Source organism: Brassica oleracea, chromosome C1 (genome assembly GCF_000695525.1).
Source record: "Brassica oleracea var. oleracea cultivar TO1000 chromosome C1, BOL, whole genome shotgun sequence".
Classification (NCBI taxonomy): domain Eukaryota; kingdom Viridiplantae; phylum Streptophyta; class Magnoliopsida; order Brassicales; family Brassicaceae; genus Brassica; species Brassica oleracea.
The window spans coordinates 10,063,822-10,088,720 of NC_027748.1; the positions used below are offsets into that span (position 1 = coordinate 10,063,822).

At 36.6% G+C, this 24,899-nt stretch overlaps 5 protein-coding genes and 1 pseudogene across 10 annotated transcripts; 3 read left to right on the top strand and 3 right to left on the bottom strand.

The window, feature by feature from the left end:
• The first annotated feature begins 6,200 nt into the window (after positions 1 to 6,200).
• Positions 6,201 to 9,592, top strand: LOC106339710 (protein TPX2-like). 5 transcript variants are annotated; one of them, XR_001269262.1, is made up of 16 exons: positions 6,201 to 6,413; positions 6,774 to 6,905; positions 6,966 to 7,101; positions 7,179 to 7,281; positions 7,381 to 7,431; positions 7,578 to 7,675; positions 7,760 to 7,835; positions 7,910 to 7,972; positions 8,070 to 8,156; positions 8,226 to 8,284; positions 8,391 to 8,469; positions 8,537 to 8,574; positions 8,677 to 8,739; positions 8,831 to 8,893; positions 8,984 to 9,028; positions 9,122 to 9,222. XR_001269262.1 is itself a non-coding variant. In XM_013778602.1 (16 exons), the coding sequence occupies exons 1-16, from the start codon at positions 6,257 to 6,259 to the stop codon at positions 9,403 to 9,405; spliced, it is 1,389 nt and encodes a 462-aa protein (XP_013634056.1). In that variant the 5' UTR covers positions 6,201 to 6,256; the 3' UTR covers positions 9,406 to 9,592. The 5 variants fall into 5 exon arrangements, 3 of the variants coding, with proteins under 3 accessions (XP_013634056.1, XP_013634111.1, XP_013634200.1); XM_013778602.1 differs by lacking the exon at positions 8,537 to 8,574 and adding an exon at positions 9,378 to 9,592 and having other exon boundaries at positions 8,635 to 8,739; positions 9,122 to 9,228; XM_013778657.1 differs by lacking the exon at positions 8,537 to 8,574 and adding an exon at positions 9,378 to 9,591 and having other exon boundaries at positions 9,122 to 9,228.
• A 44-nt stretch (positions 9,593 to 9,636) lies between these two features.
• On the bottom strand, positions 9,637 to 11,457 carry LOC106339986 (leucoanthocyanidin dioxygenase). The gene is made up of 3 exons (XM_013778875.1): positions 11,422 to 11,457; positions 10,800 to 11,317; positions 9,637 to 10,460 (listed from the first exon to the last, which is right to left on the bottom strand). The coding sequence occupies exons 2-3, from the start codon at positions 11,294 to 11,296 to the stop codon at positions 9,881 to 9,883; spliced, it is 1,077 nt and encodes a 358-aa protein (XP_013634329.1). The 5' UTR covers positions 11,297 to 11,317; positions 11,422 to 11,457; the 3' UTR covers positions 9,637 to 9,880.
• An 837-nt stretch (positions 11,458 to 12,294) lies between these two features.
• LOC106303429 (PGR5-like protein 1A, chloroplastic) lies at positions 12,295 to 14,333 on the top strand. The gene is made up of 10 exons (XM_013739721.1): positions 12,295 to 12,623; positions 12,708 to 12,820; positions 12,940 to 13,036; positions 13,132 to 13,232; positions 13,299 to 13,355; positions 13,410 to 13,486; positions 13,585 to 13,747; positions 13,820 to 13,917; positions 14,000 to 14,079; positions 14,159 to 14,333. The coding sequence occupies exons 1-9, from the start codon at positions 12,434 to 12,436 to the stop codon at positions 14,061 to 14,063; spliced, it is 960 nt and encodes a 319-aa protein (XP_013595175.1). The 5' UTR covers positions 12,295 to 12,433; the 3' UTR covers positions 14,064 to 14,079; positions 14,159 to 14,333.
• Positions 14,334 to 17,182: 2,849 nt separating this feature from the next.
• Positions 17,183 to 19,348, top strand: LOC106311618 (protein FIZZY-RELATED 2). The gene is made up of 7 exons (XM_013748853.1): positions 17,183 to 17,717; positions 17,910 to 18,137; positions 18,237 to 18,479; positions 18,564 to 18,758; positions 18,849 to 18,950; positions 19,056 to 19,187; positions 19,267 to 19,348. The coding sequence occupies exons 1-7, from the start codon at positions 17,259 to 17,261 to the stop codon at positions 19,318 to 19,320; spliced, it is 1,413 nt and encodes a 470-aa protein (XP_013604307.1). The 5' UTR covers positions 17,183 to 17,258; the 3' UTR covers positions 19,321 to 19,348.
• Positions 19,349 to 19,888: 540 nt separating this feature from the next.
• On the bottom strand, positions 19,889 to 21,634 carry LOC106311628 (protein STAY-GREEN 1, chloroplastic-like). Of its 2 annotated transcripts, XM_013748873.1 has the most exons (5): positions 21,190 to 21,634; positions 20,882 to 21,055; positions 20,502 to 20,669; positions 20,120 to 20,414; positions 19,889 to 19,998 (listed from the first exon to the last, which is right to left on the bottom strand). In XM_013748873.1, exons 1-5 carry the CDS (start codon positions 21,325 to 21,327, stop codon positions 19,973 to 19,975), a joined length of 801 nt encoding a protein of 266 aa, XP_013604327.1. In that variant the 5' UTR covers positions 21,328 to 21,634; the 3' UTR covers positions 19,889 to 19,972. The 2 variants fall into 2 exon arrangements, with proteins under 2 accessions (XP_013604327.1, XP_013604319.1); XM_013748865.1 differs by lacking the exon at positions 19,889 to 19,998 and having other exon boundaries at positions 20,052 to 20,414.
• A 395-nt stretch (positions 21,635 to 22,029) lies between these two features.
• LOC106299354 lies at positions 22,030 to 24,679 on the bottom strand (annotated as a pseudogene).
• Between the last annotated feature and the right edge of the window lie 220 nt (positions 24,680 to 24,899).

The window sequence follows — 24,899 nt, forward strand, 5'->3', positions numbered from 1 at the left end:
GAAAAAAAAAGTATAATGCCGTAATCTCCCCCTGATAGTAGTGGACCTAGATTTCTCGTCACAAGTCATGTAAATGCCGCATTCCGATACCATAGACGTATTTTCGGAACGTTGTAGTAAGAAGGGCCTTTGTGAACAAGTCAGCTGGGAATGTCGCATGACCGTACATACTCAATGTTCACCTCTTTATTTTTCTCGAGCTCCTTTATGTATGAGAAAAATCTCGGAGGGGTATGCTTTGTTTTGTCGTTTTTGATGTAGCCTTCTTTGAGTTGAGCGACACAAGTCGAATTGTCTTCAAATATTTTCGTCGGCTCTTTCTTGTTGACTATTCCACTTGCTTCTTGTATCTGTTGACTCATTGACCTAAGCTACACACATTCTCGACATGCTTCGTGAAGTGCAATAGTTTCTACATGATTCGAAGATGTCGCAACCAGAGTTTGTTTCTGGGAACGCCAAGAGATTGCAGTTCCACCAATTGTAAAAACATAGCCGGTTTGCGATCGAGCCTTATGAGGATCTAATAAGTATCCAACATCTGCAAAACCAACCATACCAAACTCGGATTTTCTAAAATACATTAACCCAAAACCAATTGTACCTTGGAGAGAACGATTATGTTCTCGACGCCATTCTAATTTCCATGAATAGGAAATGAGCTGTATCTTGCAAAGACATTAGTGTCTAAAACTAAATTTAATCAAATACAACTCGCAAGATATATAAGCTCACATATGCTTTATTACCATTAACATCTCCAAAGTACATATTTATGTAAGATTTTACCAGAATCTTTTAAACATCTCTTTCAACATTGAGAGATCTATTTATCATTGGAGTACTCAAAGGAGTCGCTTTATTCATACAAAAGCGTTTCAATAACCTTTTCGTATGAATTGATTGATGCACAATTATTCTTTCTCGGAGATGCACTTTCTGGAGCCCAAGATAAAACTTTGTCTTTCCGAGATCTTTCATTTCGAACTCCTCTTTCATATGAGTTCGATCATCATCAACCTCCTTTTGAGTTCCAATTATGTTCAGGTCATCTACATATACAGCAATGATCACAAAGCCAGATGACGATTTCTTTATAGAAACGCATGGACATATCGCATTATTAACATATCCCTTTTTCAAGATATATTCACTTAAGCGATTGTACCACATGCGTCCGGATTGCTATAATCCGTAAAGTGATCGCTATAACTTGACCGAACAAATTTCCCTGGATTTTTCTTTCAATGCCCCTGGCATTTTCAATCCCTCAGGGAGTTTCATATATATATCGTTATCCAACGATCCATACAAATATGCAATCACAACGTCCATGAGATGCATCTCAAGATTTTTAGACGCCGTTAGGCTCATCAAAAATCTAAACGTAATTGCATCAATTATCGGGGAATACGTTTCCTCAAAATCAATTCCCGGTCTCTGAGAAAATCTTTGGGCAACTAATCAGGTTTTATATCGTGTTACTTTTCTCACGAATACCCACTTATACCCAACAAGATTTATATTCTCAGGCGTTATGACTATAGGTCCAAAGACATTCCTTTTATTTAGGGAGAATAATTAAATTTAAATGGGCTTCTGCCACTCCTCCCAATCAAGTCTTTTTAACATTCTAAAATGGACCTTTGATCGAGATCATCACTTTTATGATCGATCTCTTTGGACAAAAAAAGAGAACATTTCCATCAACATCTTTTATCTTATAACTTTTCATCAAGGGTGTAGTTGATGGAAATCAAACTTTTTTGTTCCCTTTTCGTCATCTGGATCCATATCTTTATTTGGTTCTTCTTGAACCTTTTCTTCTATGCCTTCTTTCAGACATTCTCAGTATCATGTTCTTTTATTTCCATCAACATCTTTTATCTTATAACTTTTCATCAAGGGTGTAGTTGATGGAAATCAAACTTTTTTGTTCCCTTTTCGTCATCTGGATCCATATCTTTATTTGGTTCTTCTTGAACCTTTTCTTCTATGCCTTCTTTCAGACATTTTCAGTATCATGTTCTTTTGGAACCTTTCCACTTATGCCTTCTTTCAGACATCTTTCAATATCAGGGTTTTCTGGAACCTTTCCATTTATGTATTCTTTCAGACATCTTTCAATATCAGGTTCTTTCCGAACCTTTCTGCTTTGATCAACAATATTTTTTTTCGGGGATTTTTATCCTTAGAACCTGCTAGTCTCTCCCTCTTTAACTGAACCCTAGGCTCATTTATTTTGTTACCATCAGTTTGTTCTTTGAGAACATCAACTCTTGATGGAGCATTTTCAGCGGGTATATCATGTCGTATCTGAGAACACATTTGGTAACTGGTTTCCAAATTACGCAAATGCACAATTTTCTGAATTTCCATCTCTCATTAATTCATAGGGGAGTCAAGGTGTAACAACGACTATGTACACCATGTAATCTCTTTGGGATTTTTTTCTAATTTCCTCCCCCTGACGCTAGAAACTCATCCTCATCAAATGGTAATCGGCAAACTGTGCCGTAAATATATCACCAGTTACTGGTTCAAGATACCTTATATACGGCTTGTTCTAACTCTTCCAGAGTTTTATACATTCCCGAGAGCATCTTTAACTCTCCAGGTACTAAATATCAAGATGCAACTCAAGTCGTTTATGTCATGCCAGACATTTTAATATACTGCATCTATTTTTAAATATTCTCCAGTGACCTTGGAAATAGCCGTTTTTCATACCGCAAGGTCATCTTTTATTTCATTCTCTGGAGAAATATATACCTTGGACTTTTGGTCCAAAAAATCTCTCGTTTTTCTAACAAGCTTTATATCGAATTGATGGCCAATCAATTCACTCTACCCTCATACATAGAGGTAGATTCATAATCTTTATTTATATAGTGCTTTTTCATTTATTGTCGACAATCTATTTTCTTTTTGGTTTCATCTTTTTATCCATACTGATATGGTTAATCGAGATCTCTTTATCATCATCAATGATTTACCCAGATATCTGACTATTATATTAACCATATCAACGGTCTCATCATGAGATTCATCCTCTATTTATATTTTTGCTCTTTTTCGAGGACTCTTTGGAACCAAAATGGTCTATCACATCTCTAGCGTGCCATAGACTCATATATCGTCTTTTTAGGTCATTATTTTCTTATTGGAGTATTTTCAGCTGGAATATGAGATTTCATTATTTCATCAAAATGTCTGGCAGGCATTTTGTAAATGGATTATTCTACCTTTCATTGTAATCCATTTCACATATCTCATTCCATAAGCTTATCATATGCTTCTAGCAAACTTGTGAGCATATTTTTAATTATCCATATACTTTATCCCTCTGGATTGTATATGTCTTTATTACATGCACAACTGCATGTTTACACCCGATCATGGGGATCATCTTACTTGAATTTACTTTATCAAGTTCTTTTTCAAGTGCGAACACAATTTCTCAATGTTCCACTCCCTAGGATTCTTTAATTCTCCCCCTCGAGATGATGACACTCCGTGTCTAAAATCTCGTACTGAATCCCACTGTAGAACCAATAACATATTCAGTTTTCCCATTATGGGATGACTTATGTTTCAAATCCTTTAGAGTGAGATCTTAATTTGGGATCTGCTTAAAGAAATCACATATAGTGAACTTGTTTGATGATTCAGCACCCATGATGGTTTCTTTTATTTTCTTTAAGACATGCTATATGTGAAAAACTTCTTGTTTTTCAACATTAAACAATAATGTCGATAACATTATTGGAGATGGCTATATATCAGTAAACCTCAGGTTTACCACTCATTTATAATTTTGCCATCTTTTTTCTTATGCATGTCTTTTCATCATAAGCTCCTCTAGAGCCAATAGTAAGTTTTATATTACTAGATACTATACTTATTTATTTTGAGAGATGAGAAATATTTGTTACCTTTAGTAGTTATAGTACGATGACCCAATATCTGCCAGATATATCTATCTCCATCCTGAATCTCAAAATTTTATTCAGGAAGATAATTCTCATATCACATCGATATTTTATTTTCATTTTCTGGACCAACCAGAAAATCTGAATCATCAAGATGAGTATTCAAGCTATGAAAAATGGTTCTGGCTCATAAGAGACGAAGTTTAATATACTTCTTTTCTCTTTTTCTTTTTGATTCTCGATATAGATCGGTTAAATATTTGGCGTACGACAACTACGTACCCAATTTTCTTTCTTGCCGCATCTATAACAAACCTTTTATGTTTGCCATTTATCACCCGACCACTTTCATTTTCGTGGAAGTTTCCATTATTCTCATAGAGACGGAATTTTCTTCCTCGTCCTCTTCCACGACCACGATAGACACCCTCGTCCTTTTCAAGAAGGACCGACTTGATGGTTTAGTATCATGATTTCATTTTTTTCAGTTTTCACGGAGGATTTATATCAACTCAGACTATTTAGTGTATCCTTTCTTTCAAGGATTTATTTATCAAAGATCTTTTAGATCTTTTCTCATGATACACCTCATCTTATAAACCATCATTGAATTGGTATAAATATCATAGCTCTACCTTTTTCTCATCCGATATAGTTTATATCGATGATTTCTAAAAGCTCATTTTCTTTCAGGTGCATCTTTGCACGCACTGCCCAAGTCTTATAATTATTTCCCGTAATATCAAGGGCATTTATTTTGAGCTTTGTCAAATTTGATATGATAACCGAATTCATAGAATAATAATATAAAATTGAAATGCATAATGGCATAAATTTAAATTGCATAAATTTAAAGAGCATAAATAAAATTGGAGGCTTAGCCTACCACATGATCCGAGGAGTCTTAGACTACCATATTGATCATTTTTCAAAGTCCGAGGAGACATGGTCTACAATTTTGACTTTTACTTATTTCAAGGTCCGGAGACTTAGTATGCAATTTTTGACCTTTATTAATTTTTTTTTATTCACGGAGGCAACGCCTACCACGCGTTTCTTTGATCGTGAAGGCATAGCCTACTATAACGATCAGTCGGAGAAGGCAACGCCTATCATCCCGAAAATAAACGGAGAAGGCCTAGCCTCTCACTCCGGAACAATAATAAAATTTAAATAAATTAAGTATATTGAAAAACATAAATTTAAACATTACCTCGACTGGTTTAAGAATTTTCGGATTGATAAACCTCAATTGGTCAGAATTTCGTGCTGATAACGTGTTGTGAAATATAAGTCGAGAGAGATGTAACTGTATCAGCTATATATATATGTGTATGTATTATTATTCTTTGTGTGTATTGTTTATTTAACAAGAGAGATAGAGAGGAGTTGACTTGTTTATTTGTTCGTTTGGAAAATAGAAACGAGAGAGAGAATGACTATATTTTTGGATTCTTAATTATTATACAAACCATACAAAGAACCACTATTTATAATAGTCTAAAGTCGGTTCATCAAACCGATTATTAACTAAAAGACAAAGGAGGAGATAAACATTATCCCCTTAGATAGATAATCATCATCTATATTATCTTTAACAGATTGTATGAAGTTGTTTGACAAAAAAAAAAAAAAAAAGATTGTATGAAGTTATACTTTTTTCCATTTTGAGTTAAAAAATTCATTTACTTACTACAACTGAAAATGTTCAACCAACACCTCACCTAAATAGTGTATCTCTCTGTACTCTCCCAAAAGTAGGTTTGGTCCAACAGAGACTTTGAACAAAACGTATGCTAGTAGAATTTTTTTTTTTAAATGTTGTCCTTCCCAAAGAACAAAACAAAAGATAATAATTTGGCCTTTTTCTTTTACACGAATTTGGGTCTTCGTGTACTCCATTACAAATCCTATTAAATGAGAATGTTTTCGCTTCAAACAAAAAAATTAATGGATCCTAAATATATTAAATCCACTGTCAACATCATGCTGTGCACATACATACCTCATCTTCATAAGAACTGACTTTGAAAAAATACTAAAACAACGATAGGAACATTAAAATAATCATTATCGTAAAGTCTTTGAAAAATTAAACATTCAAAAATGTCGAGTGGTTACAAAAACCGGAGCGTCACCACGCCTTTTTGTGCTTAGAGTGGTGTGTACATTCAGAGAGCAAATACGATGTCGTTTGACTAAAATTTAAAAAATCGATTTATATACTTATGGTTTTGTCGCGAAACCAAAATCTGTGAAACAGCGAAATATGTGCCGTTTGTTTCCTTTCACTGCTGCTTCCTTTCTTCTTCAGTGAATAAGATATGGAAATGGAGCCAATGGTGATTGAGGTGAAAGAAATAGATATGGAGTACGAGTTCGACGCAGCTCGGTGGTATGATTTCACTCGGATGGAGTTACCGGCAGAGTCTGAGGCAGCCGAGCTCTGGTTTCACTCTGCTCCCTCCTACGCGCCTTCTCGTGAGTTTCCTCATCATTACAGCTTTTAGTCCTTCTCAAGTCTTCGTTAGTGTTCCAAGCACACGATTGGATCTTTAAGTAGGAGAGAATGCTTAGACTTAATTTTGGCGCTCCCATCTGTTGAAAAGATCGTAGTTTCCCTCTACAGTGTGTTAAATACTTAAATTGCTTAATCGTTCGGTAAAAAAATGATTTATATTGTGATCACAGTTATCTTTAGGCTTCTGTATCTATATATATGCTTCTACTCATGCTTGCCTTCGAATCAATACTCATTTTCTTTAGCAATCACTCTTATTTTTTTTTTCCGGTACTATGAACAATTCAAGATGACTTTGCTGTTAAATTTTTTTGTTTTAGCTTTCGTCACAACATTGTTACTTATAGAGGAGGTTTCTCATGACAAGACCGAGGAGGATGAGAAAGTCACAGCAGATGTTTGTGGCATAGATAGAGAAATCTATCATCAGCATCCACATTTGAATAAGAATGGTGAATAATGGATTATATATACTTTATTGTTTGCGGTCTCACTTTCTCTTCTTTTACCAGGGCCTCCGGTTAGCAATCACAAACACAATGATAATAAACCAAAGTTCCGAGCTAAATCAAGCATCAGACCATCTCCAAGGAGCTCAACGTTAATGAGACCTACTGCTAGTCAGTTAGCTAAACAAAATTATGCCAGGTGACTGTTTGGAGCATGTTTAATTTTGTCTGCTTAATTATATTCACCTAATTGGTAACTTCTTTTGTATGGTACAGAAAATTCCCTATGCAAGTGGATAAAATTCATGAGAAAGGCTTATGTGGGACCAAAGTTCAAGCGGCTAAAAGACAGAAGCTTGACGGAGGTCTTCTTCGTAAGGTAGAGTGATTGTCATTGTTAAAAACAGTCTATACTTAGCTCCTTGAACAATGTACTAGGTCTATCTGAAAATTAAAAGTCATATTTTCTCTGTTTCAGGTTGCTGGTACAAAGCAGGAGATGAGTTTTGTTCACAAGATACCCAAGAAGGTTTACTTTCTATTTCTTGAATTTTCTTGATCTTGCGTATAGAGTCTAAAAGGTGTCTGTATATGGAATATTCAATCTTTCTGGTGGAAAAGGAGCTAGTACTGAGATTTAAATCATATTTTTTATGTTGCTAAATGGTTTTGCAGGATACAACTCTTGATAGAAACTCACAACATACGAGGATAAAACTTACTACTCCACATGAGCATGATTTTGCTACATCGCAGAGGGCACACAAGATACGGTGAAAACCTAAACTTTTCTCTGAAAATGAGTTGTTACAATAAATGTGAAATCTCATATGATGTTTTGCTAATGACTATCTCAGACACAATAATGATCAGAAGTTAGAACAGGACTCAACAGCTGTATATAGATTCAAAGCACGTCCATTTAACCGAAAGGTTTGTAACTTTGTACCTGCTACTAAGGAATGTGTATAAGACTGGCTCAAATAAATCTCGTTTGTATTCTCTAGATATTTGATGCTCCATCATTGCCTGTCCGGAAAAAGAGCACTCCAAAACTAACTGAGTTCCAAGTAAGTGGGATAAATGAATTCCTCTCAGCTGCTATACTGTTTCCACACAATAACCTGGTGTAAGACTTGATTATATTTCTCGATTTTCCTTAAACAGGAATTTCATTTGAAGACTTCAGAAAGGGCTATGCAACATTCTTCAGCAGTAACAAAAAGGTCTAATCAATGGAATCATGCGTATAAGGTAGCACCAATACTGCTTTCTATTGTTAACAGGTTATTATCTCTTGTAAATAAAGTTTCTCTTTGACAGGGGCCAGACAAGTCTAATATAACTGATGTGTTTGACGGTGTTAGCATGGAAAGTAGGAGGTATGGCTTATAAAATCACATAGAATATTAAGAAGGATTCCCTAATTTCTCACTTCAATTTGTCTTCGAGGTGAATGTAAAGCCTAAAGTTTTACTTTTCTTTCAGACCAAGCGGAATGGATATATCTAAGCATGATCTCTCGGAGGGCAAACAAGTTTTTAAAGCTCGTCCTCTGAGCAAGAAGGTACGTACTTCTCATAGTCTTTGCATTATAAATTTCACACCTAGGTTAATACTCTCTTGTCAAGCAGAGGAGCATGGGCATTTTCAAAAATAACCAGTACCTTTGGTATTATAGTCTTCACAGTTCTTCTTTGCACTTGATCTTCTGTATGTTTTGTAAATGGAGTTTCCTGATAAGGATGAAACTGATTCCGAGATGGCAACACAGGAGTTTAATTTCCAACCGGAAAAGAGAGTTCAACAAGATTTACCAACAGACCTTTTCAGCAAGGTACTGCTCATGGTTTGGACATACATGATCTTTCTTAACACACACTCTATTTATATGATTACGTACATTGTTTCTTGACCCGGTTATACAGCTCTCCATCAAATCCGAGCTCAAGCAAAACAATGGATCACGCCTAAGATTTACTCAAGCAAAGGTTTAGCTTGTGAAACTCAGTTTAACTTGATTTGATTTTCCCACATTCTCCAAGTCTAACCATTGAGTTGCAATCTATTCTTGGTATAAGGGCTTCAAGGAAAATAGAGTGAACTCTTTCCAAGCAGGGAATGAGGTAAGCTCTAAACTTACTAAAAAAAGAGTAGCTTACAACCACTTAAAAAAGAGTTATAGAGGTTTCTTAATTTCTTGAATATATCTATTACAGGTAACACCAATTGCAGCTCAAAAAACGCTATCTTCAGCTGGACAACAGATACATTCTGGTCATAGGGGAATAATTCTTGAAACAAAACAACGATGGACCGCTAGTAGGTAAGCTAACAAAGCAATAACGCAGCCACTATTTTTCGATAATATTTCATAATCGTGTAGATTCTGCATTTCAGTGTCATGGGCTATATATATGGATATCCCCATGGAACAACAAATGCTTATATCTTATTGTTGTTCTAATTTGGCAGGAGCTTTGCATACGCTGATGGTATATAGAAAAAGCCTTTGTAGTATCTGGAATCATCATCACCATCAACTCCTTTTGTACATTCAGATTTGGTTCTCTTCTCAATCTGATCCTGTGGTGTAACTCCTTCATCGCAAAGCTAACATGTTAAAATCCAGAGAAGTAGAACTAGGAGGGAGGAAAGGCAAAATCAAACCAGATTCTTCACTTCTTACATCTCTTTTTACATTTAGTATAAGAAAAAGAAAAATAGAAAAATGTAAATCTGAAACACTCTCAACTTCTTAATACACATGTGGTTCATAGAGCATATCTCGTTCTACTCATTTCTTCTAACGCTTACTTTGTTACAAATCATATAATTCTTTAACGTATCACAATGACACAATCCATAGAAATATGTCTTCACAATCTTTAATAAGACACACATCAAAGACAAGATAAATACACAAACATAAGATAAAAGAGAAGCTCAAACATAGAGTTTCACAGACATATATAGACTCAGACTTCATCCTTTTTCTCAGTTACCAACTCCTCTTGCTCATTCCTGAACAACTTATGCTCAATATGCTGAGCAAACGTCCTTGGAGGAAACTTAGCCGGAGACTCAACACTCACCATCTCCGGCAATGGCTTAAGCACAATCTTATCCTTTGGTGGTTCACAAAACACAGCCCAAGAAATCCTTACCTTCTCCTTGTTCACCAATCCACGGTGAAGTATACTCTTAAACTTCCCATTGCTAAGAATCTCCAACGTATCTCCAATGTGCATCACAATCGAATCAGGAACACATTTTGCAATGACCCATTTACCCTCGTAAAAAAGCTGCAAACCCGGAACCATGTTGTGTAGAATGAAGGTCAAAGCGCTTACATCGGTGTGAGCTTCCACGCCAAGTGCTAGCTCAGGCTGAGGGCATTTTGGGTAGTAATTGATCTTCATTTGGAGCAGAAGCTCTTCTATACCGCCCACTTCATTCTCTAGACGGTCAGGCTCTAAGCCTAGGGCGATAGAGAGAGCCTTGAAGACTTTTGTGGCTAGCAAACGAAGACACTTAGCGTACTCACTCGTAGCTTCACTACAAGCAACCAAAGATGTTAAATCATATAATTTCCTCCATGAAAAATGAATTTTCTAGAGTTTCACTTTATTTGAAATATAATAAATGTTAAGATTAAATTTATTATTTTCTTTAGTATATACATATATAATAAAATCAATATATTTAATCAGTTCAAATTATTTTAATTAATGTTTTCTAAAAATACACAATTACTTTAAAACTCTAGAAAATTGTATTTGTGTAACAAAATAAAAAATATAGAAAATTTATCTTTTTGTGAACTAGGGAGTATCATCACATAACCAAACCAAGATGTGTGTGTGTTTTGTAAAGTAAAGCAATCAAAAAGCTTACATGTAATCAGTTGGTGTCTTAGGCCAAAGTGATAGATCTCTCTTGTCTTCAGGATAAACAAGATGGAAGAAGTAATCTTCCCACTCAAGCTGTCCACTCGCGTTGTTAGCCAACTTGCTTCCATACCCTTGAATCTTTCCCTTGGCTTGATCGTTTGCATACTTCTCCTTCTCTTCAACGGGCAAACCGAAGAACTCTTCTCCTGACTTCTTCACACGCTCCATTAGTTCAACCGGTACACCATGGTTGATCAAATGCATTACTCCCCAATCCATAGCCGCCTTCTTGAGGTCCTCTATGCATTTCTCACGGATGGTTTCGTCTTCTGACTCGATGTCTTGGAGATCGATGGTGGGGACTTGTGGACCGTCTTCTTTCTTCTCTTCTTGGAACACGTCGTTGATGCTCTCGAGCTCTTCTTTTGGACGGATGTATTCTTTTGGGATGGAGTTGATTCCGCTTTTTGCTAAGCTCTCAACTCTTTCAACTGCCACCATCTTCTTGTACTTCTTGTAAAGCTATAACAGACACGAAAAACAGAGTAAGCAAAGAAAACTGAAACAGGGAAAAAACAGAGTAATTTTAATTAAGAGAAAGGACTTTGTTTTGTTTTTCTTCTTACCCTCTCTTTTGGAATTGTTGCAAGTAAATGAAATGTGCAAAGGGATTCTTATAGCAAAAATAATTTTTTTCATTAAAAATTAATTAACAAATTACCAAGTGCATAACTACCGGTAGTTAGTGAATGTGTGAAGAAGAAAAGGTAAGTGAGTCAGTGACACACTTAATGGTCAACGGTAGATGATGGTTTGTTTGGTTGACTGATGGTTTCACCAATCCTAAAAGATCCAAGTATCTAACGGTCAAATATACTTTCTAAATTCTGTAAGGAAGTTATACCGGGTCCTTGGTTTGGGTACTAAAATTATAAAGCCCATTGAAAGAGGCCCAATGTTATTAACAAATCACTATCACGTCCGTGTGCACGTGCCTAAATCGTGTTTCCACGTGTCCACCTCTAATGCTTCTACCAGTATAACTCCATTGATATCCACATTTTATTTTATTTTTGACAAAATATTTTGACTGCATTCAGTTTCAACAAGACTAATTAACTTCTTTTTTTTTTTTGAAACTAAAAAAAAAAGAAGATAATTAGTCTTGTTGAAAAAAAGAAATTAGATCGCATTGTTTTTTTATTTTAACCAAGAACTCTCATTTCATAGTAATTCTTACTCTGTTTATAGCTCTAAAAGTGAATAAGTATCTATATTTTTATATCTGATTTACAATATTTTTCTTGAAAAAAATTTACAAACAAGTTTATTATTAAGAGTCAATTGGGTAGAAAACTATGTCTATTTTTTTCTGATTAAAAAAGGTGAATTTTAATGCTGACGTGGATATTTAAAAAAATATCATCTGCCTAGGAATTCATATCCACACTTGTCTTATCTCCGAATGTCTTCCCTCCAAATCAATCTTCCTAAAATAAATAAAAAAAAATTAAAAAAACTCAAAAAAAAATCAGCTCACAGTAACACTCATCTTTCAACCACACAAAGGTTCCTCAAATATTTCCCCGGAAAACAGAGGAAAAAGGAACCTCCTTTCTTCTTCTTCTCCCGGGGAACATGGGTAGCAAGATGCTATTCAGTTTAACAAGCCCTCGACTTTTCTCCGCCGTCTCCCGCAAACCCACAACTTGTTTCTCTTCTCCTTCGTCGTCGAGGACTCAATGGGCTCCGCTCAGCCCTGGGAGATCGGTTCCCTTGAGAAAAAGCTTCTTCTTGCTGCCTTCAAAAGCCACCACAGAGCAGCCAGGTCTTCTTCACTTTGCCTCCCATGTCTCAACTTTATATTTGCTTTTGAAGTTCTGAATTTACATTCTTTTGGTCTTTCCTTAAGGTCAAGCTGGAGGAGAAGACGTGGATAGCAACATCATGCCGTATTGTAGCATCAACAAGGCTGAGAAGAAAACAATTGGAGAAATGGAACAAGAGTTTCTCCAAGCCATGCAAGTAACGCTACTTCAACCCCCATCCTTTTTTTATATACTAACAAATCTTTTTTTTTTTTGACGAAAAATATACTAACAAATCTTTCAAGAACCTGTCTGAGCAATTGTTATTTTGTGCAGTCGTTTTATTACGATGGTAAAGCGATCATGTCGAATGAGGAGTTTGATAATCTTAAAGAAGAGCTCATGTGGGAAGGAAGCAGTGTTGTCATGCTAAGTAAATCAACTATTATCAATATCTTCTTCTTTTTTTTTTTTGGTTTCTTAGGGGTGAATAGGCTTCATCTTTGGTTTGGTTATGTGAAACCGTAGGTTCTGATGAACAACGGTTCTTGGAAGCTTCAATGGCTTATGTTTCTGGGAATCCAATCCTCAATGATCAAGAATTTGATCAGCTCAAACTCAAACTAAAGGTGACATATCCTCTAACAAATATTGTTCTCTAAGATTCAGTTTTATGATTCTCTTTGCTTCTGTAGATGGATGGTAGCGAGATTGTGTGCGAGGGTCCAAGATGCAGTCTCCGTAGTAAAAAGGTAACGATAACATAAATTATTCATTGTGAAGATACTAATTTCCTTTGAATGCAGGTGTATAGTGATCTCGCTGTAGATTACTTCAAAATGCTCTTGCTCAATGTTCCAGCAAGCGTTGTTGCTCTCGGACTGTGAGTCACTATAACCAATTCTTTTCTTCTCTATTGGAGCATTCAAATCATTTAAACCCCCCCTAGTTCTTGTCTTTGCTAACATGTTTTTATTTCAGGTTTTTCTTCTTGGACGACATTACAGGTTTTGAGATCACATATATATTGGAGCTTTCAGAGCCATTTAGTTTCATATTCACGTGGTTCGCTGCCGTGCCTCTGATCGTATACCTGGCTTCATCAATCACCAAACTCATCATCAAAGACTTCTTGATCTTGAAGGTAATTGCAACAGAATAGCAGCAACAAGATTCTTGATGAGTGTTCTTGTTTCTAACTGTTATTGTTCGGTAGGGTCCTTGTCCAAATTGTGGAACGGAGAATGTTTCCTTCTTTGGAACAATTCTTTCAATATCCAGCGGTGGCAAAACCAACAATGTCAAATGCACCAAGTAAGATTATAGCTTTATACCTTTGTTTCAAAACTTTAACATGTAACAATATTTGAATCTTTGATCAATCTTGTGGTTTTAGCTGTGGTACCGCGATGGAGTATGACTCTGGTTCTAGGTTGATCACATTGCCAGAAGCAAGCTAAGCTTGAACCCTGTGAGGTACACATCTTCCATGTTTAATTTACTCTCTTTAAGTTCACATGAAAGTTTGGAATATTAATTTTTTTTTATAATCTAGATGAAGATGGAGAAAAGAAGAATGGGTTTTGTCAGAAGCAAAAATGGATTTGATGCTGTATATTTAAGATCTTCCATGTTAGCTCTCTATCTCCTTCACATGTTTTCTGATTTGTAAGTACTGTGTATGCAATAAGGGAAAATATTTTAATGAATACATCTTCACCAACCTTTCAGTCATAGGTGTAATATGATAGCTAATTCAGACTTCACTTCACACAGTGAAATTAAATTTAACATAGTTAGGATTTATTTGTTTTTCTTACATTTAAATCGTACAACATGAATAAAAAAAATGGATTGAAAAGTCATACTGTTATTGTTAAAAATTTTATTTCAAAATCCAACTTAAAAAAGATGATTCTATAAATAAAAAAAGTCACACATGATGTATGTGGGTTCACCTTCAATATGTCTGGTACATTTTTACTTTCAACCCTGTCCTAGCCTCCTAAGGAAGAAGGTTTACAACCTTTTCTTCAGTCAACAACTCAGACAATTTTATGAGTAGTGAGTAGTGTTTGGGTGAAAAAGATTCAAATGGTGTGTAACACAAAGAGATTGATTGATTAGAGATAGAGCTTAAGTCAAGAACATATAATGAGATGACAGACAAAAGCATAACCATTACACAAAAGAGGAAAATGTCACGAATATTAGCACGCCAATGTCTCTCTTCTTTTTATTGCTTGTATATAATAAATTGATATACATTTTCTTAGTATTGAATGGTAATTAACATAAGATTAATCTTTTTTTGGTCAGACACAAGGGTTGTAATCATGATCATCATCTTCCCATGCTTGTATCATCATTAACCCAATTTTCTCATCCACTAGACTTATCAATTGCTTTTCTGTTGATATGAAAAAAGCATTTAAAAGTTTAAACCTCTACGTCAGAACGGTCGTATATGTTTATAACGTTAGTTCCCTTTACTCTTCACTTCCTACAAACCCTATAGTCTCTCTTGATCCTCTCATGGATTCATTTTCTTTTTGTACATCAAAGATCCCTGATACCATCATCATTCTCGTCAAACTTCTCTTATCATCCCACCTATCTAATTCTCAATCATCCAATCTACTCATCTTCATGATCTCATGATCAGAGATTACACCATTAGAAACTTTAAGCTAAATCTCAAACAGGCACCACACAGAAAATACATCTCCCTTCTAATTTCTCCGGTATAAAAATCTATACCGTCAAGTTAAGTTATCAGCTTACAATGCATGTTTGTCCTCGGTCTAGTAGCTTACAGTGCTAACCCTGACGGTGTGGCACTGTTGTTGGTACCGATCAAAACCCAATCTTGATCGATTTCTTGAACAGCAAGTCAAGTTGTAACCCTAGCCCTGACCCTAAGACGATGAAGGAGAACTCATCAGTCTTGTGTGCGTGTTTCGCAAGCAACGGTAGCACAACGTTTAGTGATCAAGCTTCACCTTATGTTTGTAAAGGAACAAGGCAAAGGAATTGCTCTCGTGGTGACGATCGAAGCTCGAGGAAAAGATGACAGTGGTGGTGATGGCGATGTTGGTGAAACGGAAGAAGAATTGGAGAGAAGAGCTTGTGAAGAAGAAGCTCTTCAGGTTTAAATGGTGGGTCATGTTAGGTCTCCCACTGCTTCTGGAACTAGAACTCTTCCCATAATGCCCGATGATAGGTATAAAAACACTCATTCAAATCATTATCCATAATTATAGTTTGTTTCTGTTTCCCCCCAAATTTTGATGTGTTAATTGAGTTTCCTAAATCTTACAATGTGTTTTATATAATTAGTTTGAATGGATCCAAGGTGAAATTTCATCCAAATTTTATCAAAGTGTTTTCATTTAACCAAAAGAAAAAGAATATTTTTTTCTTTTGCAAAAGTGAACTTTTACAGAATGGGGGCATTTTCTCTTTTTAAATTGTACTATATAGTTTTTTACGTTGGTAGATATATATGCCCAACTTTCACATTGTATGATTCAATTCTTTTCATTTTGATTTTCTTTTCTTCTTTGTATTGTGATTAAACCTTTTATATATATTTTTTATGTCGTGAATAAAAGATATTAATGTAAAGTTTATAAAATTTACATCCTCCACCTCCACACATGAACAAGGGGACATGTCCTTAGACATGAAAGCTGTTTTCACCAAACATCGTAATTGCATGGACTTCTCTTTTATTTTTATTTTTGATTCTCTTTTGTTTTTTTTTTATTATACAAATCTTTTTTGGTTCATACAACTGTCTAGTTTTCTTAATTTAATGTGTGGTAGATCAACTTCGGAACGTGATAGGTAATGAAAACAAATCACTTCAATGCAACTTGCAAGTAATATTCGTAGACCTTCCAGGAAATGTTTCTTAAAAAACCTTTTAGGAAATAAACCTGTTAGGAAATGTTTCTTATAGAAGTAACATTCATTCATTTCAGCAAGATTAATTCCATTTTCCATCTTTTGAGTGTTTTAATTTAAATAGAAAATTTTAAATTTTAAATTTAATTACGTATAATTTAATAGTGTATTGTCTTAAAAAATCAATAGTGTAATTTTAGCTTACCAAATATTCTGATTAAATAGTTTTTTGGTTTGTATCTCAATATATATATTATATAAAAAGTCAATAAATCTAGATCTATGAGATTTATGTAAGTCTTTTTAAAAAACAAAAAAAGGTCTGGATCTGCCATCTACTCAACTATGATTTCAAGATCACTAGGTTGTTTTGGTAACTCCCCTAAAGGAAATGGGTGAAAATGGAGTAAATACTAATAAATATTTAGGCAAGATCTAATTGGGCCTAGCTTAAGCCCATGAAAACCTCTAAATCTAACGATTAAGATTCAATCATGACGTAACTAACATAAACATCACCTGATCAAACCTCTTAATTTCGCATCAATTCACATGTCGTTTTCTGTTTCCTTGAGATTTCCCGGGAAAAGAAAATAAAAATTAAGGAAAAAGGTAAAAAATAAAAATAAATTGAAAAAAAGGACAGTAGAGAGTTATGTTCCAACACTACTTAGCCTCTTTGGTCCGAAGGGAGAAGAGAAGAAAAAATAAAGAAAACAAAAAAAACTAAAAAGTCAAAACTTTCAATGGAAGATCCTACCGCAAGCAACGTGACTCCTCCGGCGAATTCTTCTTCTCAGATAATCCCATCGCCGTCGTCGGTGAAAGTGTCACTCGAGTCACGAATCAATCGTCTGATCAATGCCAACCAATCACCATCACCGTCACGGTCTATATACTCCGACAGATTCATACCAAGCAGATCCGGATCCAATTTCGCGCTCTTCGATCTCGCTTCTCCTTCTCCGAGCAAAGAAGACGGCGCAGGCTCTTACGCGACTCTGTTGCGCGCGGCGATGTTCGGTCCCGAGACGCCGGAGAAACGGGACATCACTGGCTTCTCTACGTCGAGGAATATCTTCCGGTTTAAGACGGAGACGAATCGGTGTTTGAATTCTTTTTCTCCTTTCGTGTCCGATGATGGTCCTGGTGTTAGTCATGCTCCGATCAAGGCCTTGAGGAAGGTGTCTCGATCGCCCTATAAGGTAACAATGTCTGTAGATTTGGAGTGTTTTGGATGGTTTAGATTCTCGATCTCGTTGACTTTTGTTGTTAGATTCCATCTATGCATGAAGCATTGTGTGGTCTTAGTGATGTGTGGTTCTGTGATGGTCTTGTTATTTTGGATTTGTATATTTATTTATAACAGAGGTTTTTATTTGGGTGTTTGTTGTTAGGTACTAGATGCACCGGCTTTGCAAGATGATTTTTATTTGAATCTAGTGGACTGGTCTGCACAAAATGTTCTTGCGGTGGGATTAGGGAACTGCGTGTATTTGTGGAACGCTTGTAGCAGCAAGGTAACTAAATTATGTGATCTGGGAGCTGATGATAGTGTTTGCTCTGTGGGTTGGGCCTTTCGTGGAACTCATCTTGCTGTCGGAACTAGTTCCGGGAAAGTGCAGGTTACAATCTCATTTTCCCTTTCTGAGGAGTTTGTTATTATGTTTTTTTTTTTCTATGGAATTTTTAATCTTAGTTATGTTTTTTTTTTTTGGGGATAGATATGGGATGCGTCGCGTTGCAAGAGAACAAGAACAATGGAAGGACATAGACTAAGAGTTGGAGCACTGGCGTGGGGATCATCTGTACTGTCATCTGGTAGTAGAGACAAGAGTATTCTTCAGAGAGACATACGTTGTCAAGAGGATCACGTCAGTAAACTGGCAGGTCACAAATCAGAAGTATGCGGACTCAAGTGGTCTTATGACAACAGAGAGTTAGCTTCTGGTGGAAACGACAATCGGGTATGTGTACTTTTACTGTATTTACATTTTTTTTTAACCGCCAATATGACTTTAACATGGTTTTATAAATGTTTTTTTCTGCAGCTTTTTGTATGGAACCAACATTCAACACAACCGGTTCTGAAATATAGTGAACACACAGCCGCGGTTAAAGCAATAGCTTGGTCACCTCATGTTCACGGGCTTCTTGCTTCTGGTGGTGGGACTGCGGATAGATGCATACGTTTTTGGAATACAACTACGAATACTCATTTAAGTTCCATTGATACTTGCAGTCAGGTAAAAAAAAATAAAAAAATCTTAGCTTTTGACATGAAACATAACCGAATACGTGTTATTAAAAACAGTCTTTGTTTATGCGTATGACAGGTATGCAATCTAGCATGGTCTAAGAACGTAAACGAGCTAGTTAGCACGCACGGATACTCCCAAAACCAAATCATAGTCTGGAAATACCCAACCATGTCCAAAGTAACAAATCTCTTTGACCTTTTGCCTCTGTACATTACTTACTCTGCATCATTTAAGTATATGTGGTTTAACTTAAACCTGTCTCACTTCTTTTTGGGGGTTCAGATTGCGACTCTGACAGGTCACACATACCGTGTTCTGTATCTAGCGGTCTCACCTGATGGACAGACGATTGTAACCGGAGCAGGAGATGAAACCTTAAGGTTCTGGAATGTCTTCCCATCCCCTAAATCTCAGGTAAAACTTTGTGCACTTAATGATCTCAAAAAATGTTACTTCGGATGATATTATTCAATTTTTGTGTGTCTATACGCAGAACACGGATAGTGATATTGGGTCGTCATTCTTTGGTAGAACAACAATTCGTTGAAAACATCTTTCACATACAGAGAGACACACAAAGACAGATACATGTTTCTTTCATTACTTCAACAGCAGCAGCCTCTTGAGTTGGTCCTCTCAACCAACAATTTTTCACACGGAGTCAAAACAAATTATTTTTATCACACGGGATGCAAAGAAGATCTAACCCCTTTGATACAAAATACCATCTGGGTTCGTCAAGAGATGCGCAACAAAATTTTCTTAAAAGTGTATATCTTTTTCTTATTCATACAAGTTTTGTTGAACATTACCATTTTATAATGAGGAGGTCCATCAATTAATAATAATAAAATGCAATAATTCGTTGCCCCATTCTCTATAACATTACTACTTCTTCTTGTCTATAGTTACAATTACAGGTAGGCATAGACAAACGGGGCCAGAGAAACAGAGTCATCTTTGTTTTGTTCAAAAGAAGATTGTAAGGAAAGATCAGACCAAATAAAATCCAAAAGAATGATTTGGAATCATTAGAAAAAGCAAGGAGTGGTTTAGACGCTTCGTATTGTAAACCAGACGATTCTTTCGCTCTCTCTTTACCTTCACGTTTCTTCTTAGTTTTCACGTGGTGTTACATCGGTGACTTGTGTCCTAATCCTAATCAACTTTACTTTGGTGGTGGTGGTGATGATTCTTTATCAAATATCACATTTCATTATTTTTCCTATACCACATTATGTTACACCAAACCAAAACCAATATTAGATCCACCAAAAAGGTTTTTAACAAAGTTGTATATATTGGTTTAAATCAATAGAGTTTCTCTGGACTAGGAGTAGACATACCCTCTCCCTGAGTCCCAGAGTAGCTATCAACAACACCTTCGTTGCAAAGACTATGAGACCACGGAATCGAGCTAACCGGTGGGAAACAACAACTACATTCATGAGTGCACTGTTTTTCAGGAAGAGTTAGAGTCCTGTGACCATCAAGTGAAGTAGCTTCCCAAAGCGGACCCCAACACTCGACTCTGTTGAACTCATTGACATTGGAGTGGAAGTAAACATAAACAAGAGCTTCTTGCAACTCAGGATGGCGGTTCAACAAGTTCACATCTCCATGAACAAAAGCCTTCAACACCTAAAATACATATTGGATCCAAAGTGATCAACATTTGTGTAGATGAAACCGATAAGAAGTAAACTTTGAGTACATTTGGAAAGTTACCACTGGTAGTTCTTTGCAGAAGATGTAATATCTAAACTTTGCAAAGAGATCTAAAAGGAAATGGCCACCGCTTATGTGACAGTGGACGTGAAGCGACATTTTCCCTTTCACTTTCTTCCACTCTGCTACCACCTCATCTCGGTATAGTCTATTTGCCCATCCTTGCAACTACAAAAAACATATACACACATCAGCCTTGACTAACCCCTCTCAATGTTCTTCAATGGCACTCACTCATGTTTTCAGATAGTTCTATCAAACGATGTACAAAAACATCACAGTGATTTACACATATGAGCAACAGACGCAGATACATACATACGTAGGCTATATGTCTGTTAATAAGTTAGTTAGGAGCAGAGAAATGTATTTTTTTTTACCTGAGAATTGTTAATGGAGTGAGAAATAGCTAAAGTTAATTTAGCAGTAATGTCACTGTGAGTGAGCGTATAAGTTCTTGGAAGCGTTAATGGATGCTTCTTCTCGTCAACCCCTAGAAACAATACTTTCAACTTGGATGATTCGAAAATCGCCGGTCCAAACAATCTTGCCATCTGCACCAAATCCAAAACCCTTTTTTAAGATTCTCAAATATGTAGATACGAAACAAAGTTTCTTGGAATCATCCCAAAGGCTCAGATCGAAACTGTGAAACAAATGACGAGACCCAAATGAAAAAAACTCTTACGGGAACAATCGATTGGTTCTTCCTCTTGGGTCGTCTTCTATTGGCGAGAAAGAGTGAGCTGTTGCTGTTACTTCGGTTGTCGGAATAAGCTGGTTTCAGCTTTGTCGGTAACAGCAGACTCGCCGACAAGCTACACATCTCTACTCTCTGCTTCAATTTTTCAGACTTGCGATAGAAAGAAGTTAATAGCCCCCTAAATAACAGAGAGACAGACAGACAGACCCCTTTTGCGAGGCTTCGAAGCACAAATTTTCTAAGCGTGTTCGGACACTGAAAGCTTTTGTAACTTTTAACAAATAATGGAGCTTCTCGTTCACTCTCTATCTTTTCTCTTCCTGGAATTTAGGGATCTTAATGATGATGCCGTATTAGGTTGGTTCTTCTTCTTGTGTCTTGTTTAAAAAGGTGTTGTTGCTTCACGTTTCACACTTCCCTTTGCCCAAATCAGGACACTCTCTTTGGTAGAAACTTTTTTTCTGAGCACCAGAGTGTGCCACGTGTTCTCACCAGTCTTTTGCATGAGCTGGCCATGTGTTTCACGATTGGGGCTAACAAGTGGCGTTAACTGTCTCTTTTGGGATAACTTACCCATCTCGTTAAACGACACCGTTTCGGCGGCTCTTACCGAACCTTGATTAATGAACTTGTCGAATCAAACCCAAGGTCTTTTCCGGTTTAGTTGTAACTGAATTGGTTTACTCGATTTAGAATTTACAAAGTCTTTTGATTTCGTTATACCTACAGGCTTTAGTGTAAAAAGATAAACGAATCATATACAAAGCAGAGCTTATGAAAAGCATAATCAACAAAAATAAACCGAAACTTCATAATCAACAAAAATAAACCGAAACTTCACAATCAACGTGGCTCAAGCTCAGTGATTGAAACATTGACCGTCGACTGCGAAACACGAGAAGCTTCACCTGACTCACTATGAACAACATACGCAGGTGTTGATGGAACCGGAAGAGTCACGGAGTTACTCTTGAGCCAGTGAACTACTGAGTTCATGTTTGGTCTTCTCGTCACACTCTCTTGAACGCATAAGAGCCCTATGTTGATGCATTTCATCATCTCGTTTCTTGATACATTCTCTGTGATCACTGAATCTACAATGTCCAGTGCTCTATCCCCGCGCCAATTTGTCCACGCCTAAACCCGTTTTGTAGTAACAATCAGTAACTCAGAAAGAGAACAATAGTTGCTTGTAGGTTAAACTTCTTGACCTAAGGTTACTTACATGGAGAGCTACTCCACTTGGCTGAAAGCTATTGTTCTTCCGACCACATATGATCTCAAGAACCATAATACCGTAACTGTAAACATCGGTTTTAACCGAGAGCCGTCCTCGCGCTATGTACTCTGGTGCCATGTAACCGCTGCAACAGAAAATGTAAAGTATAAAAAACCAGAATTTTTTTTTTAATACCAAGAGGTTTGGGCCGAAGTAATCCTCAGCCAGAAACCACGTCTATGTAATAGTAGTTTCGTCTCAGCGGTTGGGACTTTAAACCATAGATTAGTTGTAATGGAGAGCTTACTAGGTTCCCATGACTCTGCTTGTTGTTAGGCCTTGTGTCTGATCATCTGACTCGAACAACCTCGCCATCCCAAAATCTGAAATTTTGGGGTTCATCTGGTAGTCTAAAAGAATGTTACTAGGCTTCAAGTCACGGTGAATGATCTTGAGACGAGAATCTTCATGTAGATAGAGAATCCCTCTAGCTATGTTTTCGATAATGCTGTACCGTGTGCTCCAACTAGCCTTCAAGGACAGTGTATGGTCTTGTTTCGCAACCTCGAATATGAAATGATCAAGGCTTGAATTGGGAACAAACTCGTAGATCAAAAGTCTCTCTTCGCCTTTCAAGCAAAAACCTAGTAGCTTAACTAGATTCCTGTGTTGAAGCTTAGATAATAACAAAACCTCGTTCTTGAACTCTTCTTCTCCTTGCCCTGAACTTAAAGCCAATCTCTTCACCGCTATTTCTTCGCCATTTTGAAGCTTTCCCTTCACATTGTTGATTAGAAAACATAAGTCGATATCGAAAATTTGTAGTCTAGATGATCAAAAACCGGCTTATTCACCTTGTACACTGGACCAAATCCACCTTCCCCGAGCTTAGACTCTTCAGAGAAGTCACTAGTCGCAACTTGAATAACACGGAACTCGAATTTCAATGAAGATAGAGCCTCAACTTCTGCTGCTGCATACAAATAAAAGAAATATTACCAGAGGTCATTGTCTCCACTAGAAAAGACCCTGCCCATTGTGTTAAAGATCCCCAATTCGAGTGACCGATAAAACTAATATTAGATGCTATGGTTTCAGTCATGGGGAGATTACGGGCTTTGGCCCCAAACCTCCCTGTATTCAAAAAAAAAAAATTAGAATCTTGATTTTGCTGAAAATATTCTGATAAACAATTGAAGAAACTCACTATCAAGTTCTTGATAAGTCTCTCTCAAACTGTCCTTATTATTTTTCTTCCTCCTCCTGTAAAGAACGTAGCCAACCACAGCTAGAATCAATAAGGAGGTAACGACAAGAACTGGGACGACAATTTTCACCGTTGAAGAACCGTCTACAAAAAAAGCAGATCAATATATTAAACAGGACAAAACAAGAGTATTTTATAACGTTTTTTTAATTGGTCTTTTCAACCTTTCTTAGCCGGTGGTGAAGTGTTACGGAAGGCTCCGTAAAAAGGATAAAACTCCCACCGGAAAATGCAATTTGGACGAGTAACAAGACCTCCTTGTTTCCCACGGCAACAGTTCTGATAATCACCTACGCTGTTTCTCAAACATGTGTTGCACTCAGCTCTAGATACATCAGAAGTACACTGCATAATCGTGTAGATCGTCATCCTATCTCCAGAACTAGTGCTTGTCAAGGGTCTGGTCTCAGCTTCATAGTACTTTGACGAAGCTGAATCCACCATACTAAGCATCAGATCTTGCCAGATCCCATCAAAGTCAGTCAAATTCGATGTTATATCCGTAGCGTTGGGAAGAATCTGACGCGGGTCCATATCTGGTGAGCCAATGAAAGAACGGGTCGAGTAACGTACGAAGCATAGAGTTTTTTCACCACCTGACCAGTGAAAAGCTTCGGTGTTGTTAGGACAGGTCTTGATAAGTCCATCGGAAGTTGTCTTGACGCAGTTTGAGCAGTCCTCTGTTTCGGTGTCGGGAATACACATCGCTAGAGCGTAGATTTTGTCTCGGTCTTGGCCTAGAGAAGAATTGTAGAAGAAGTTGTTTTGAGCAGTGACGTTAGAAGGAAGAGAAGAGAGGAGAAGGAGACGGTTCTTGTTGAAAGTGCTGTTTGTGTTGAAAGATCCTTTGGCCAAGCACTGTTGATCTTGAGCAGAGACAAGGATAACATTTGTTTTGATTGTAAGAAGAAAACATAGGATGATCAAGAAGAGGAAGCTCTTGTTGTTAGTCATGTTTACAGAGATTGTAAAGTTGTGTGTCTGATTCTTTTCAACAAGAAGGGTTTAGATCACCGAGTAATGAGATCATCTTGGACTTTTTGTTAATAACCTAGGACACATGGATGTTAGTTATGAACCTAGTTGGAAAGTAAAACATGAAATATTAGTCTAATGAGTGTGACTTTGAAGAATACTAGTTTGGCGGATTAGGATTTTCGAGTTTCCATCTTTGCCCCTATTATATATAATAATTACATTTCATTTTGG